We start from the raw sequence: 17,649 nt of genomic DNA, 5'->3' as shown, positions 1-17,649 counted from the left end.
GAAAAAAGCTGATGGTTGAAGACACAAATACCGCACAGGGGAAAGAGAGGGAAGATAGCAGCAAACGAACAAAGTAGCGATCATGAAATATCAGTAACATACAGTGGTTTCCATTTAATTCAGCATGTGGCACAAAATTTAAGCGACATTGGGCCTCATGCAGCAAGATTCACTTTAATTTCTCTTATATTTTCTCCTAATTGAGTGAGAAAATAAGAGACGTCAGCTCCAGATGCAGCATATGTTCTTAACCATCCAAATCTGCTCTAACCCAGACGTGCTCAATTATGAATCCAACTTGATCATAAGTCACCTATTAGTGTGGGTAATTAAACACCCTGAAACACTATAAAAAGGCAGGGCTGTGTTCAGCCTTGACAACATGTAGCAAAATGTTTATTCAAACAGAAACAGTGGTGCGTTGAACATTGTTGTGTTACACAGGCGCATTGCCTTTTAATATGGCAATGTCCCATTCAGTCCCATTCAAAGGGGCTTTGTTGGCATGGGAAACATTTGTTTAATCGCCAAAGGAAGTGTGAAATAAAAACAAAAATTGTATGGACAACTAAGGATCGACCTGACTTTGGTCTATATACTGTGCATGTCGTTGCTGATTGGGTAACACCTCTAACACACCCACCAAACCAGAGAAAACATACCTCAAAGCCCCGGAAAACTGAAGCAAAACAGTGCAAAAGGCTTTAGATTGAATGTGCCCCAGGTGTGGTGCTGTGTGCAAAGACTCTGCCACATGCCCAAGAATTGGAGAGGTGCCACCAAAAAAAGTCTGAGAAGAAAAGAAAAATAACCTCTGCAGGAGTGAAATTGATGTACTGTTCAATAAACTTGAACAAAGTAAATGTGATTTTCCAGAGTGCCAGTACTAAAATCAATAAAAAAAACCCAGCAATGACAAAACAGTTGTTGTGTCAGCAGCAGTGCTGGAGGTAGAGATCCTTTACTTAGGTAAAAGTACACATACTATACTGTAAAAAAAAACACACAAAAAAAAACAGTTACCAGTATAAGTCCTGCACTGAAAATGTTACTTAAGTTAAAGTATGTCAGTACAGTCAGGAAAATAATGTTTCTAAGTATTAAAAGTACAAGTTATCATCCAGAAAATTTTAAATAAATTCACAAAATCAAAATAATTGATAGAAGAAACTGGAACCATGAAATGTTTTTGCATGAACAATGACTTAAACAGTTATCAAAATAGTTGCCAATTAATTTTCTTATAAACTGACTAATTGTTTCAGCTGCACCTGTATATCTTCATATGGTTCATGCGCAAAAATATTAATTTGTAGAGTAACTAGTGATTAAACCTGTAGTGGTCAGTGCAGGTGGCATGAGATTAAAATACACAAGTAAAGTAAAAGTACCTCATATCTGTACTTTAGTACAGTACTTGACTAAATGTACCTAATTACATTCCACTACTGGTCAGCAAAGGGACACACAGTAACTGAATTTACAGTAACTGGGATCAGTGGACCAGGTATAGTGGCATTTCTTTAGCCCTCAAATTTAATGATCCAATCATCACTTTAAAACATGATCATTAAATTTGATTACATGATATACATTCTTAAGATTTCCTTGCATGGGGCAACAATTTGAGGGCTGTTATAACAAGATGTTTTTTACTTTTCTTGGTGAGAATACTCTCCATCCGCTCATAAAACGTTCCCTTACCTGGGTTTTGTCCCAAGTTCACTTATACCTCATTATCTTTGGATGATCAAATGTCACTTCAATCTCACTCAGAAGACAAAAAAGTTTTGTTCAATAATGTGTCACTATATGGAGAACATGTGAGCCTGGCCTATTTCAGATTAACCCAAACCTCTTTAAAGTTTCTCTTCTGGCATTTATTCAACAGCTAAAATGTATTTCTGTTCATCACGTTACATTTAAAGACATTTTTTCCCATGCAAAAATCCCTTTGGGCCTTAAAATGGTGTAGATATAAGAAGTGTTTTCAAACATAACAATTTATCGACACATATAGACACTGAATATTTGCAGTATCAATCCAGTATCCATTCTTATCAGCGTCACCTGTACTGTGTGTTTAGTGCTAATTAGCTACCATGCTAAACTAACATGGTGATCATGGTGCACATTATACCTGGTTAACATCAGCATGTTAGCATTTTCACTGTGAGTATATTAGCATATTAGCACGTAGCATTAATCTCTAAGCATCAGTGTGCCTAAACACTGTCATACAGAGCCACGAGTGTGACTGTAGACTCGTCACCTATGACATGCATGTAGCACACACACTCCTCCAACTCTTTCAGCCACTGTCACGTTCATCTCACTGTCTTGTGTCATTTATAACATATTAAAACACCTTCCTGAAAAGTTTCTCCAAATTATTCAGAAACATACATCAAGTGAACGATGTCAAAATGAGTCAACGTACTTTAATCCTTGAACACTGCTTTCCTGATGATTACGCCTGTCTTGTCAGCCTCCATATACAACATGACAGTGTATGGTGCACTGTCATGTCAGCTGACATAACAAGTGACAGTGTCTCACATTATGATGTCATTGTTATGTAAAGGGGGCTCCCAACACTGCTGACACAGGGAAATATTCAAGAGTGGATAAATTGGAAGTGAAAACGATCAACACCAGCAAAAATACATCTATCTATCTATCTATCTATCTATCTATCTATCTATCTATCTATCTATCTAATTTTCTGGTGTTACATAAGAAGAAAGGCAGAATATGACTTGTTTATGAAACAAATAATCTTAACCAAAGTCCCTGATGGTTTCACAAATTATGTTGTTTTCACTTTCATCTATTTTTTGCCTAAAGTGCATCTGTTGGAATTTACACACATCTCATCATTTAAATGAACATGCTCACACACCCACACACATTCCTACTCGTCTGCTGTTTTCCATCTTTAATGTTTGACCCGTGCTTTCAAAACCCCTGTGATCGTAACCTCTAGTTAAGAGGGTTGATGAGCTCCGGGCTGCGGTAGAGAAACTGACTTCACAGGTCGATTGTGATTCTCCACGGTTTATTCGTCACAGTGCTGATGAGATTAACGCTGCCATGCCTTTTCTGTTATATCTCTCTTTGCAGACTCCTGCCAGCCTTGGACTTTTGGGTGCTTTAAAAAGAAACAGATGAGATAGCCGAGACCTTTTCTGGTGCTGACGATGTGACATCTTTCTGCGGTTTAGAGGTATTTCTTTCACACGAAGCAGATGCATTCACTCACACCTGCTTCTGGCAAAGTCACAAAAACTTTTTTTTAACAAAACAGGGGAAACACTTCCTGCGTTAAATGTCTGGAGCCGTGCTGCAGGAGGTCGACATTTCCTGACAGTGATGGTAAAATGAACTGACGTAAAGAACACTGCTAACTCGCCATTTTTATTTGACCTTTTATTAAAGTTTTGGTTGGTTTTCTATGCCTACAACAATCACATGCATGGTTAGACTCTGTCGCTTCTTTTGCCCCTTCACTGATAAACTGGCCCGGTGTCAAATGATACATGTGTCGTTTTTAGAGATCAAAGGCTGTTTGGAAAGAAAGGTTGGTAAATTATCCCATGTTCTTGATGATGAAACATGACAGTTTACTCCAGCATTGCCTGCTTGCATGAAAATGGCACTCACCAGCTTCCTCGCCTCCTCTCACCCGCCCTAGTCTCCTTTCTCTCTCACCCAATATGCACTCCCTCAGCAGATTAGAAACATGAATACCTTGTTGTCCCTGCAGGGTGTCCTGAATGTAGGCCATTAGTTCGCAACAACTTGCAAGGCTGCAGTTTTCAGTGATACATTGATTCAGCATTTCTTCTCAAATCAAGAATCCTATATAACTTTACTGTATATTTGTCACTTGGTTAATAAGATAAATAATACTAAGTTAGTCTGACAAGCTGCTGTAGGCTGCGTAACATGATGCATGAAAAGCATTCCTCTCTGGAGGATGTACAGTATGTACAGTAGTGCTTAGAAGTTTGAGTATTCAGTTGTACAAAATGAACACTTTACAGTCTCTCATAGTCATTATACTGTGTTTGGCTCTGTGCATATCCCAGTGTGAGGGGGATACACATGCAGTTCATTGGCCAGCTGCTGAAAATGATGAAACTGGTTGTAAAAACTATTGATTCTGATTGCAACAGGACACTGCCGGGGAGTCTCCCCCAGTCTGTTTGCCCTCACAGCCACTACACAACACTGGCCTGGTGTTTTTAAACAGCCACGTTGGCGAGTCTCGGGTCTGAGTCCTGCTCGTAGCGGTAATGATAGACCTCCATCTGGTCTCGGCACGCCTCTCTGATGTTGTTGAGCCACCGTTTGATGCCTCCCCGGTTGAGATACAGCACCATTAGAAACACCACCCCGATCAGAGCCAACACTATACCGAGGAACACGTATGACACCGCCTCAAGGTTCTCATTCATACAATCCACGTCCTCCTGCCGGAGCTTCTCCACAGGAACCCCCCTCTTGGCCTCCGGCTCGTTGCACAGAAGACGCCCCGCATCCGGGCACTGGGATGAATTCTTCAACCAGTAGTAAAACGCCTCCAGCTCACAGTTGCACCGAAACGGGTTTAAAGACAAGTAGACGCGTATGCGCCTTTCCTGGTACAAAATGGTCACATCATCTCCCCCTATGCTCTCTATTGAGTTATTTATCAGCACCAGCGCGTGGAGATTATACATATCTAATCTCATCAAGGGGATTGACTTCAGCCTGTTTCCCGCCAACTCCAGTCTGTGGAGGTTGCGCAAACTTTGTGTGCTGAGCGCATTTGAGAGCTGCTCCGTGGCCGAAGGCAGAATGGAGTAATTTAGGTAGAGAGAGCGCAGCTCCGGTAACCCGTGGAAAGCCCTGGCGGAGATAGACTCCAGCTGGTTGTGGCTCAGATCCAGCAAATGCAGCCGGGGGAGTCCCAGGAAGGCGTACGGTTCAATAACCTGTATCCCGTTATAGGACAGCGAGAGTGTCGTCATTTCCAACTCCGTGCCGTTGCTCATGAACGCACCACGCTGTAAAGTTGAAATGTTTCTCCCCTTGAGTATCAAGGTGGACGTCCACTCCGGTATGTCTCCAGGTACCTCGGTGTCGTCCCCATCACGGCAGGTGACTGTCCCCGAGTCTCTGGCACAGATGCAGGAGGACGGGCAGGCATCATCCGTCCTGACAGGGGAAAACAACAAACACGCCAATGCTGCGTAATACAAACACCACTGGTTCCAAATAGAGAATATACACTTTGGATTGTCGGCACTGTAAAATATCCACATGTTCTCCCTCATTTTAGTCTCAAAGCAGGTCTGAGCCGATGTGTCTCGCAAAGAAGGTGACCGACTACAGTCCTCTCAGGCATGTAAAGTCGAATCAGTCCGGCATCGGGTACTTTACTGAACCATCAGAATAGAAAAAACGCTCCTTCGTCAGTCATCTCGGCGCTCTGTGTCTCTGTCTGCAGGAAAGAGGACTTTAGTTTGGGATATTTACGCATCAGGAACGGCGGACAACAGCCGAGTGTGGCTGCGTGGAGAGCTTCTGATCAGCGCTCCCTTGGTGGTATTTTTGACGCCTGTCACTGAGAGAGGGAGGAAGAGCGAGGGAGGGAGGGAGGGATGCACGCGAGACCAGTACTCCCAACTCATGAATTTGTGCTTATTATTTCTGAAATGGGTTTAGCAATATAGTTCATCTAATACAAATATATATGGAAGTTACTGAAGTAAAATGTTTTCAGTGTTCACGTAATGTTGCATGAAGACTTGCTCTCTTGAGTTACTGTGACGTCATTCATTCAAACTGGGAAAAAACCCCCACCAAACCCAATCCTCCCAGTTAAAACAACCGAGCTCATTTATCATGACTTAGATGGCTTCAGGATAATTAAACTCCTCATTTCCTTTCCGCATCATGTCTTTGTCATTACAGTCTCATTTTATGGCATCCGATGTTTGTTGCAAATCAGTGGCTGTAATTATGAGCCTGTTTACTGGGGGGGCCTTGGTCAGTTCTTTCCGATTGATCCATTTTCCAAAGAAAGAAAATTGGCTTTCGGATGGTTGGTCACGCTCCCCACGTCTACAGCATAAAGTTGGCAAACAAATCAAGGCAAAAAGGTGTCTTGAAGGTTTGATATGAGGACGTCACAGCACAGTACATCACTGAAATTCTTATCTTTTATTGTAGATGGAAATAGTGAAAACATTTTGCCTATTTCTCAACCAACCAGCATAATAAAGGACACATAAATAAGCCAGAAGCAAAGACAATCTGTTTGTTTAATTAAGCATATTAGTAGTCAGTGAGAAATATAAAGAAAGTCTGCTCATAGTGAGACAAAGTGAACAAGAGGTTCAGCACCGTGGACAGCTCCAGTGCTTGTAGGTGTTTGTGTTCAAAAGGACACATTGGAGGAGACGTAGCTAACAAATGGAAAGATGAAAGGAAGCAAAGAGGAAAAGAAAGTGTTACTTTTTTTCTTTTCAACCGACAACAAATAAAACATGAGCTGAGGAAGAAAAAGAAATACAGAGGGAGACAGGAGAGAAGGGAGGTTCAGCACCATGGATAGCTCCAAGTGTCAGAGCAGTGCAGTTAGTTTTGAGTACATAATGAAAGGAAGAGAGGGAGAGAAATAAAGAAGTGGAGGAAGACAGTGTGGTTAAGACAAAAACAGAGAGATACAGGGCCTTGGAAAGCACAGAGGAGTAAGGCACTACTGGAAATAGGCAATTAAGGAAAGAAAGAAAGGCCAAATGCTGCTTAACAGCATCCATCCCTCTCTGTCACATGTGGTCCTGTTTATAAAAGACATCAGACACAAAAATAACTTTCAGGATGACCTGACCACAGTGGCCTATTAACAAGTTCAAATCAAACCATTTGGGGTTCATTTAATTGGAGCAGATGCAGAGCAACAGTAAAACGTCGTTAGTCACTGAACATGCCTGATGACATCACGGTCACAATGAGCGCTTCTTCTGCCTCTCGTTCTGTGTGTGTGTTTGCTGAGTGAATGAGAGCACACACCTAGACAAAGAGCATCAGACCTTGTGCGTGTGTGTGTGTTCTCTCCTGATAAAGCAAAAGGTGTATCTGTGATCTGCCTTGAATTTGAGTGCTGGCCTTTTCGGTTTTCTACAGACATATGAGGACATTTCTCTGAACTGTACTGAAAAGGAGCATATACAGAGCGTTTTACGTTAAATCTCATTATCCTGCTTGGTAAATCTCACACACAACTCTAAATATGCTAATTTATTCCCCTGTTAAAAAGTTTGTTGATAGATTTTATTAGGAAGAGTTTATGTACCATACATCATTATAACTACTTATTGGGGGATGTCTTTTTATTTTTCATTTCCTTAATGATATTTTTGGTCTGTCATTTGTCTTTGAGGACAATATGTGAAGTCTGGGATGTCTGAAAAAGGGAACACGTACAGTGTAAAATAGAAACAGGTTTATTTAGTAAGAAAATGTTGTTTATTTTATTGATTTCGACCTGCAGAACTCTCCAACTATATGCTTGTCTCACTGGTCTGCAAGTGTTTGAACGCTCCAAACATTACACCCATTTGTGTTTGTCTAACATTTCTATCTAAAACCATGATCATTAGTTAAATGCTACAACAGCCTCCACTCTTCTGGCTTCGGGCTGTCCTTTTTTATCGGTACCTGGCTGTAGGGATTTGTGCCTATTAAGCCACAGCAGCACCAGGGGCGTGAAGGGAACTGATGTTTGGCAATAACCTCTCCAGGTCTCAATTGATCCTGAAGGTGTTGGATGAGATTTAAAACAAGTTCTTCCACACCAAACTGGGTTTGTGCATTTTCATGTTGAAACATGAACAAACTGCTGAGAGCACACTGTTGTCTAAAATATCAGTGTATGCCATGACATTCCTCTTCAGTGGAACTAAGGAGCGCAAACCATGCATGAAACAAAGCTGCAGACCAAAAGTACACACAATTATGTGAACAAAATTATCGGTAACACTTCATAATAACCATCATAAATAAACAGTCAGTTGAAATAGATGCTTTAGTTCATAGTTAATTTACTGTTAACTAACCATGAAATGATATTTTATAACATTTACTCATTACTATTAATCTTTAAAGATGCTTAAAAAGTATTCATCAACCATTCAACAAGTAATTATGATCATCATAAATGATAGATAAAGTTTTTATAAGATTATTTTTTGCCTTTTTTTTTTTGATAGGACAGCCTAAGTGTGAAGGGGTAGAGAGAGGAGATGACATGCAGCAAAGGGCTGCAGGCTGGAATCAAACCTGCAGAAGCTGCAGCAAGGACATTAACTTCATCCATGGGATGTATACCCACTAAACCACCATGCGGCATGGTGGTGCAGTGGTTAGCATTGTCGCCTCAAAGCAAGAGGGTTCCTGGTCCGAACCCAGGGTGGGGGAGCCCTTCTATGTGGAGTTTCCATGTTCTCCCTGTGTCAGCGTGGGTTTTCTCCAGGTACTCCAGCTTCCTCCCACAGTCCAAAGACATGCGGGTTAATTGGTGACTCTAAATTGTCCGTAGGTGTGAATGTGAGTGTGAATGGTTGTCTGTCTCTATGTGTCAGCCCTGTGATAGTCTGGTGACCAGGGTGTACCCTGCCTCTCGCCTAATGTCAGCTGGGATAGGCTCCAGCACCTTGCGATCCCCAACAGGATAAGCGATTACAGAAATTATTGAATGAATGTATAATCAGTGCAACAATAAACTGTTAAAATAACCAAGTTGTAGCATTACTAATAATCAGTTAACCTTATTAAATATCATGTCATTGTCGACAGTGAAATAACCACAAACTTAAGTTTAATTACTGTTAATTTACCATTTATTAATGATGGTTATTATCAAGTGTTACTGGAACATCCACACACTTTTGGTACCATAGTGAATATAGAGTGAGTATAGTAGAATGCAGAATCACAACTGACTCAGTGATTTATATTATAAAGGAATAGGAACAGATATGAGATTTATATCGATTTTCTAATCTACAGTAACTCTCAGCAAGACAGCAAATAAGCATATTACTCAAAATGACAAACTATTGCCTCAAAGCACAACAGGAACCAGAGAAGACATTTAGTGTTTGTATTTAACAAGGCCCATGGCACTGGGCAGTGTTAAGCTGATTGCAGTTCGCTGCTCAAGAGCACTAAATCTGGAATGGACGGAGAAAAACGTCCATGGCGGGGATGTAAATATAGACACTGTGAGAGGGAGAGATAGAGAAACTGAGACAGAGGCAACAGAGCAGAAAGAGATAGAGGATGATGGAGAATGTGGTTACTGCTGGTGCTCCTGATAAGCACAGAGGGCCGTATTAACGTCAGGTTGTTTTGCCTATTACGGCATATGGGATAGTATTTCTTCCTCCAAACAAACAAACAAGGACATCTGCTCAGTCCTCCTCGTCTCCTCTCAGGACCTCTCCGCCTGCTCCACAAGTGTCTGCTGTATCTGCCGGTGCAGAGAGCTGATTTAGTGGTGGCTGCTGTTGCTGAGATATTGTTATGGTGCCCTCCTCGTGGCCTTCAACTTGACACTGAACCTTGTAATTGATTTACTCAAGACTGCCCATCCCTATCTCCTGACTACAGTCTGTGTATGTGTATGTGCCTGTGTGTGTGTGTGTGTGTGTAAACTTGTGGGTGAGTGACCAGTTGCCAGTGACCTTTGCAGTTGTTGTCCTCATATCCTCAGGTGCGTCATTATTCCTCTCAGTGTAGAGCATTATATGTCCACTGCAAATTCCACTCTCACATTTTGATTTCCTCCTTCGTCCATCCTGCGTCACTCGTCATTCATTAACCTTGTTTTTAACAGCCAACCTGATCTAGCCTCGTCCTCCCTCCAGCTGGTACATGACTGGCACATACAGGACTTCCTCATAATTAAATACAATCCAGTATGACCCAAGAAAAGGACGAGAGCATGCACAGCAGTATGTAAAGACTGCAGAGTCTTCAAGGCTTGAGGGTGTCACAATGCGCAAAATAGCTGGTACAGTAGCTTAGATCTCACCACTAACATGACTCAGCACTATATGCACCATATCTCCTTGGTGCATTGTGTATTATTACACAGAAAGAATACTGTGCTCCCAGTTGTTGGTCTCACACAGTGGTCAGCAGTGGTCTTCGGCCTGCAGGCATCTCACCTTGGTGTCATCCAAATGACAAAGTCAGCTTATACACTACGTCACTTTCTAATCATTGATATTTGATATTTGTTTGAACATATGTAACATATGTGGTTTGCAAAAATGTACAGTGCTGACATTTTCTTCTGGTGTGTGTTAAAGATCCAACATTAGAAAACACTGTTGCCTAAAAATGATGTAGCACCTTTATTGACAGAGCTTACATGTATATGTGTTGACCCTTGCCAAAGGGCGTTTGAGTGCACATTTAAATTTTTGGCCAATCCTCTTAGCTAGAGCTGCTGACAGCAAACATGGTTTATGGAGCACTGGGATCAGTGCTGAACAAAGTTAAACAATGTGGCAATTTGGGATTCCATACTTTGTTGTGTTTGGGGTTATAGAGCGATTTGATCTCTCCTGGGTGTCCATAAATTTACTTCAGTTTTGGCCATAAGTGGAGATATGGGATGGGAACCTCCAAACATGAGGCATAAACGTCAAAAGCTTCAGCGGTGGAACAGACTTGTGAATATGTCAGATCAGAGACTCACTAAAGAAATATTTAATTGGGACACCTGCCACTGTCATCCCTGGGCTAACTTGTCATTTGTTTTCCAGAACAGGTTATTCTGTGATATCCAGGAGATTTAGAGTGAAATGTTTTGCATGTTTCGAGAAAAATGGTCTGTTGACATATGGCTCAAACCAAAACCAGAAACTTGCTGTCTTATAAAGAACAGCTACAGTGTGGAAACTGTGTTGAAGTATAATCTAAAGAAAAGACAAAGATCCCTGCGTGTACAGTTGCACTCAGGAACGTTACCACTAGCTTTAGAGACTGCAGGGTTTAACGCCATCCTGGAGGAGGACAGACTTTGTTTGCTGTGGAATTTAGATGAAGTTGAGAATGAGGTTCATTTCTTGTTATACTGTCCTGTAGATGAAGACATAAGGAGTGCACCTTTTAGTAAAACAGCCTCTATGTATGTTGATTTCTTTTGGTTGGATGATCATTAAATATGTGAGTTGTTTCAGAAGGGGCTACAGTACTGTCTATCGATGAAATGAGCATGGACACAATATTATGAACAACTGTGCTAATAACTCTCAGAGTGTGCAGTCTTGATTGTGACAGTATTATAGACATATAAGGCATTTTTGTCCTTTTCCTACCTCTCCCACGCTCATGTGGCATTCAAAAACCCACTTTGAAATGGTGACCTTTAGAAACAGATTGGTCTCTTTAACTGCGATGTCAAACGGCTCCCTCCCTCCCACAGTTTTGCAGTATTACATCTTCAGCAGATTTTGTCCTTCGTCTTCCTTTGACGGATTAGCAATGTTCATTTAAGTTTTTGCATGAAAAGATTTAAAGCTGAGGACTACTTTTAAAAAAAAGTGAAAATGTCTTTCCTTCTCTGTAGAGACTTAACTGTGAAAGTGACTCCAGGAGCTGTGTATGTGCAGGATCATTACTGGCTAGAGGCATACACACTTATACTGCTGCTGACCGTTAGATGGGTGCCAGGGGACGTGCTGTGGTACACCGGGGTGTTCATAGCTAACAGTAGTTTCATCTCAGATCCTTCCTTAATCTTTCTCCTTGCACTGTGTGTGTGTGTTTGATAGTGTGGGGTGAGAAGTTGAAGGACTCTGTAGCAGCAACTGTGAATAATGCGGTTTACACACACACACACACACACACACACACACACATACAGGGTCGGATACGATTTATCTGACCCAACATAAAACTCTTCAGAGAGGAGTATGCTGTGCTCATAGGCAGGTGGAGATCAGGGATCATCTATCTCCCCTCCAGACAAACTGCTGCAACATACCTCAGAGTTGAAAAGACCAATAAAAACAGTAACACCTCACTCTTTCTACCTCTGTCTCCCTGCCACCCCAAGTGCAGTGTGTGCACCTCTATTTGTCTGGTCCACCTCCCTCTCAATCTGTCTATCTGCAGCCCTGCTCCTTAAACAGTACTCCACCACTGGATGAATAAGAGATGAGGGGATGAGGGAAGAGAGGATGGAGGTGAGGGAGAAGTGAAGAAGTACAGTGCAGTGCAATCCAGGCAGAGCCCTGTGGAGATGAGGGTGTAAATGGATCTTGAGGAGCCGGTGTCACCTGTCCCGGGACCATTAATTAGTCATTTAGACTTGTAATGGAGTGAGCCGTAGCCAGACAGACACAACCTGCCAAACAAAGCCAAGTCACTCAATCAGACGAGGTAGCCGTGGCTGTTGATCACTCTGTGTGAGTGGAAAACTATAGAGTCATCAGAGGAATCACTGAGTCCATGTCATAACATTACATATGATTCAAGTGGAAGATATTCTCTTTGTTGGGTCCTGAGATTTTCCAGGACACATAAAGGATTATACATAGAATTGTTTATATCATATGAATAATGAAGATAATTGTAATGAAATTTTATTTGGATAGTTTTTTTCCAGTGTGATTAAAGGAAATGCAAAAACCAGATATAGTATGCTATAAAAACAACAGCAGTAAAAGACTGTTTTACAGATAGGACATAAAAACATTAGACTTGGGAACTCTAAAAATATATTAAAAAAACAATTAGTAGTCAAACAAAGGTGGCACATAAAATAAAAAACTAAGAAGATTTAGAAGGGCATTAAAAATAAACCAAATCTGGTGGCAACATAACAGAGCTGTATAGGCTATACTGTACAGTCCGTAACTTTTTCTTGGTCAGATTTTTTTTAAAAATATTATCAGAAGTGGGACAAAGTCATTGATTTGCAAGTTACAAGTGGGTCTCAAGTCTTTTTTCTCAAGTTCCAAGTCAAGTTTTTTTTTTTTTTTTTGTCAAAACAAGTCTGTTAGGAACGTCCTTAGCACCGCTTAGCTGTTAAGCTAACGTTAGCTGAGTATTAGCTCGCTAACTATGTTCATATTTGCTTCTTTGTTCAACTTCAGATGTCAAAAGAAATTGGAAGTTGTGTCTTTGTATTTTCTTGGTAGTTTTTGTACTTTAACAAAAAAAAAAAAAAGTGTATAATTTTTTCCAGCTGGTGCTCAGCAATGTAATGTTAGCGCTCCATGGTTCTCCTTAAACTTGATTGGATGCTGACGGGTTTGTTCGAACAAAGTGGATATAAGGGGTAATGTGTCGACTCGCTGGGAATTAATTGCGTTAACATTAGCTGATTCAGGAAATGAGAGGAACTGAATCGATTTTTGTAAGTATTTTTACATAATTTACTTTTTAATCCGGTAGCTGTGGCTCAGAGGAAGGTCCCCGGCTCCTCCAGTTTGCATGTTGAAGTATCCTTGAGCAGGATACTAAATCCAAATTGCTCCCACTGGCTGTTCCATTAGTGTGTTAAAAACTAAGTAGCAGGTGGCACCTCGTAAGGTAGCCTCAGCCACCAGTGTATGAATGTGTGTGTGAATGGGTGAATGTGACTCGTAGTGTAAAAAGCACTTTGAGTGATTGGATGACTAGAGAGGCGCTATACAAGTGCAGGTCCATTTACCAATCTTTGGGGGAAGGTATAAAGTATTTTCAAGTCACAAGGCTCAAGTCCAAGTAAACTCATGAGTCATTGGTGTTAAAGTTCAAGTTGAGTTGCAAGTCTTTTTTAATTATGTCAAGTCAAGTGTAAAGTCATCAAAGTTGTGACACAAATCTAACCCGAGTCCAAGTCATGTGACTCCAGTCTACACCTCTGTAATATAAAATTATGAATTTAAATAGTATAATAATAGATGCAATATAATATTCCATTAACAATCCTTTCTGCCTGCATGTAATGAAAAGTTAATATCCCATTTCAAGGTTGCAGATGAAGGATGTTTTTGAACTTTATAGTCACAGTCATGCATAAATTCATAATTTTTCACATCACTATCGTGACTGGGGGTTTATCTACAGTGGTGACTCATTGTCCTCAAACGCTTAAGATCTGGAGTCTGACTGTTACATGATCTGGAAATCAATAGTTCAGGTAGGTGGTGAAGATCACATTCACATATTTTCCTCTCTAAATAAATATGACACTCTTTGTATTCATTACGTTTGCAGGTAATTTAACTTCAGCAGCACAATTTTATTGATTAAAATCCAAGAGTATGACATAGAGCTTTTGAACAGTGAACAGTTTTTTTTAATTGGATACTTGTAAGTTGAGGAACACTGATTTTGTCGTGATCATGTAACACTCAGTTATGAATTACATGTATGAGTCACACAGGTGTTCCTCAGGGTTATTATGGCAATTTTTTGGTCCAAAAGAGTTTTTTAATACCACTCTACAACTGCTACTGTGTTTATTCAGCGTGTTTATTGAGCCACAAAGTAAACCTTTAGGATGTGAGGACTTGAATATGAATAAATATAATCAGGGAATCGGGGTGATATGAGGTGGTACGCATGTTTATGTATATTTTTAACCTCCTAAAGTCCCCACGGCTTTACATAGTTAGTATTACACAATAATGACTCCTCCAGTAGCCAGATGGCTCAGTTTACGTCTCCTCCCGCTCCATAATAACATTAAGTTTCTAACGATCATGTAACAAACAAATGATATGGATACTTGGCTCGCAATGTCTCTATTTAGATTGAATTACAAAATGGTTGATATCTGATGTGCAGGTGACCGCTGTTTGTCCTTCTGGCTGGCATTGACCGACGACACTGAGGGCCCCATGGCAGTTAAGACACTCCTGCTGAAGGGTGAAGTGTATCAGTGACACCTTGGAAAGTGAACCAACTGCCTGAGTCAGGGCAAGACAGTGGCCTGCCGCCAGTCCTGTTAGAAGGGGTTAATCAGTTTCAGTGGTAGGCGATCCTGTTTCAGTACCACTACACGGATATAATGTTTTGGAAAAAGGAGAATCGCTTCCATTTGTCTATTAGATAATTGCTCTATAAATACTGTACTGTGGGTTTTCTTTCTTTCTTTGGGACAAAGTGTGGTCAGTCACTTGTCGGCATTTAATATCATGGCAGTTCCATATATTCAAAGATAAGCTTTGTTTCTGGTCACATTTTATTTAGATGAAATAATACAATGCTTCTGACCACATGGCCACAGGGTGTCAGTAAAAACTCTGTCTGTTTGTTAAGTATACAGACTGGGGTCAGGATTAACACTGGTCAGGGGCAGGGTGAGGATTAGGATTGGTTTAAATCAGGAGTTAGAGTTTCCAGAGTACATAGAGGTCATCAGATAATCAATGTGTTCAAACTTTGATACCCAAATGTTAAATACTAGCACTAGGCTATCTGAATATAGTAAAATATATTAAATAAAATGGACAAGACATGGACTTAGACATTTTTAGAGTGGAGTCACACATGTAGATTTCCATGCTGACTGTGGCCCTACCTAGCCCAACATCACTCCCTCAACATCTTTCAATAAACCATGGTGCTGTCAGGTTGTCCCCAAAGGGGCAAAGTAAGGGACAATATTTATGTTTGGCAGAGCCAGGCAATCAGAGTAGTACCCTCCATCCATCAGCAACTAGACTGCTCATCACTCTATCCACAGTCAGGGTGAACTTTGCAGGGCAAACTGCCGCTGTTCTGCTCTGCATCCAGGGCAGCAGGACACTGAAGAGATGGACGGCCAGCGACCAGAGTCTAGTGCTCTCGCCTCTCTTTTATTTAATAATTAATGTATTTGTAGCCACTGAGCGATGTGCGATGTGAGATCTCCAGGACTGTGTGTGGTCAGAGGAGATTGTTAGCAAAAGCTGGAAGCCACATAAGTAGATTTACTCAAGTTCTCTTTACTTATTAATATTTTTAGAACATTTCCACTTTTGTTTTACTCCAACTTTATACTTCTACTCCACTACGTTTATTTGACAGCTGTAGTTACTGGTTACTTTGCATTCAGAAAACATAAAATACGCCTATAATATAAGAAGTGTCTGGTTGGATACCTTGTCATCTTTGAAATTCCACCAAAGTGACATTTTGTCTTTACACAACTAAGTAGGTTTTATTTACAGACAGAGTTCAACCCCAAATCGAAAATGTATATTTTCCCTCTTACCTATAGTGCTATTCATCAGTCTAGATTGTTTTGGTGTAAGTTGCCAAGTATTGGAGATATCGACCACAGAGATGTCTGTCTTCTCTCAAATGTAATTGAACTAGATGGCACTCGGCTTGTGGTGCTCAAGAGGCCACAAAAATACATTTGGGAAACTCAACAGTAAATCATGACCCGGGTATTCAAGCTAATCCACAGAGCTTGTTGTGAGCAGTTTCATGTTGGAACTATTTTCTTTCTACTGAAGTACACCTGCTAACTGTATCACCACTCAGAAGGAAGTGTGCATCTACTCATGGATGAGACACTTGGCTCTTGGTGTCCTCCAGGGCGGAGCTGTAAGATTACTGTAGCTGGCTCAGTGGTGCCGAGTCCGACTGATGAAAGCCGTAAGAGTTGAATAATCCAGCATTTCACACACTCAAATAGATTAGCCTCCTGAGACCCGTACTTTTGTTTGTTAGGCACTTTTAATTTCTCCTAGGTAATTGGGATCAGTACAACCAGATAAGTATAACAACTAAACACTGTCAAGGATAATTAAGTCCCTAAGTCCTCAGACGAGACAATAATACAGTCCTAATGTCTTCAAACGAGTACCCTCTAATTAACAGTGTCTGCAAAACTAATGACATCCCTTGTTACTTGCTTGTTATTGCCTCTAAAATTGGTCAAATGTGTTTCCAGATCAAACTGCGTACAATATTAATCGTAAATAAACAAATTTTAACCATAAAACGTGATCAGGTTTTAGACCTTGTTCACTTTTGTGTCGGTATCGGCTGTAGACTGACTTGGCAGAGGGGAACAGCCCATTGTTCCGACCATATTAAACCTGTTGTTCCGAAGTCCCGTTGTTCCGAAATCATCATGATGCCCTGTGGTTAAGGTCTGGTTAGGTTTAGGCACAAAAACCACTTGGTTAGGGTCAGGAAAAGATCATGGTGTGGGTTACAATGAAAAAGAAAGTGACAAACACATAAGCCGTGAGCCTGCTCCGCCTCAAGCCTTTCCCAGCTGACCCAGAGCCGGTCGCGGCGCACCATCAAGGTAGAACTATGCCCGCCGGGAGCCGTTCAGCACCGCGGACCATCGGACTAATGGGATGTCGGACCAATGGTCTGTCGGACCAATGACATGGACCCTTGGCAGAGATGGCGGCCATCTTGTTTTTACATAGATTAGTGTATTGTGCTCTTACTACCACTAGATGGCACAAAAAAAGTGTCCACTAACGAGGACAACAGGTCTAATGAAGTATACGAATGAAGTATAAGGGTCAAGTAAACCCAAAATGTCATGTCCTAATATGAGGACGCAGGGTCTCAGGAGGTTAGAGAAAAGTCCAGAGTATGACTACAAAGGGTGACCTATCCCCAGGTTTGGAACCACTG

General features: G+C 41.1%; 2 protein-coding genes across 2 annotated transcripts in view; one reads left to right on the top strand and one right to left on the bottom strand.

The window, feature by feature from the left end:
* The first annotated feature begins 3,147 nt into the window (after positions 1 to 3,147).
* LOC126387732 (replication protein A 70 kDa DNA-binding subunit-like) overlaps positions 3,148 to 17,649 on the top strand; it is an 89,546-nt gene continuing 75,044 nt past the window's right edge. Inside the window, exon 1 of the mRNA XM_050040371.1 lies at positions 3,148 to 3,226. The gene's annotated coding sequence lies outside the window, so the exon portion shown is untranslated. The remainder of the gene's footprint in view (positions 3,227 to 17,649) is intronic.
* waif2 (Wnt-activated inhibitory factor 2) lies at positions 3,342 to 5,562 on the bottom strand. The gene has a single exon (XM_050040373.1). The coding sequence runs from the start codon at positions 5,319 to 5,321 to the stop codon at positions 4,248 to 4,250; it is 1,074 nt and encodes a 357-aa protein (XP_049896330.1). The 5' UTR covers positions 5,322 to 5,562; the 3' UTR covers positions 3,342 to 4,247.

The sequence above is a fragment of the Epinephelus moara genome, chromosome 3 (genome assembly GCF_006386435.1).
Source record: "Epinephelus moara isolate mb chromosome 3, YSFRI_EMoa_1.0, whole genome shotgun sequence".
Classification (NCBI taxonomy): domain Eukaryota; kingdom Metazoa; phylum Chordata; class Actinopteri; order Perciformes; family Serranidae; genus Epinephelus; species Epinephelus moara.
The sequence above is the reverse complement of the archived record's forward strand: the minus strand, read 5'-3'. Positions and strand labels throughout refer to the sequence as shown.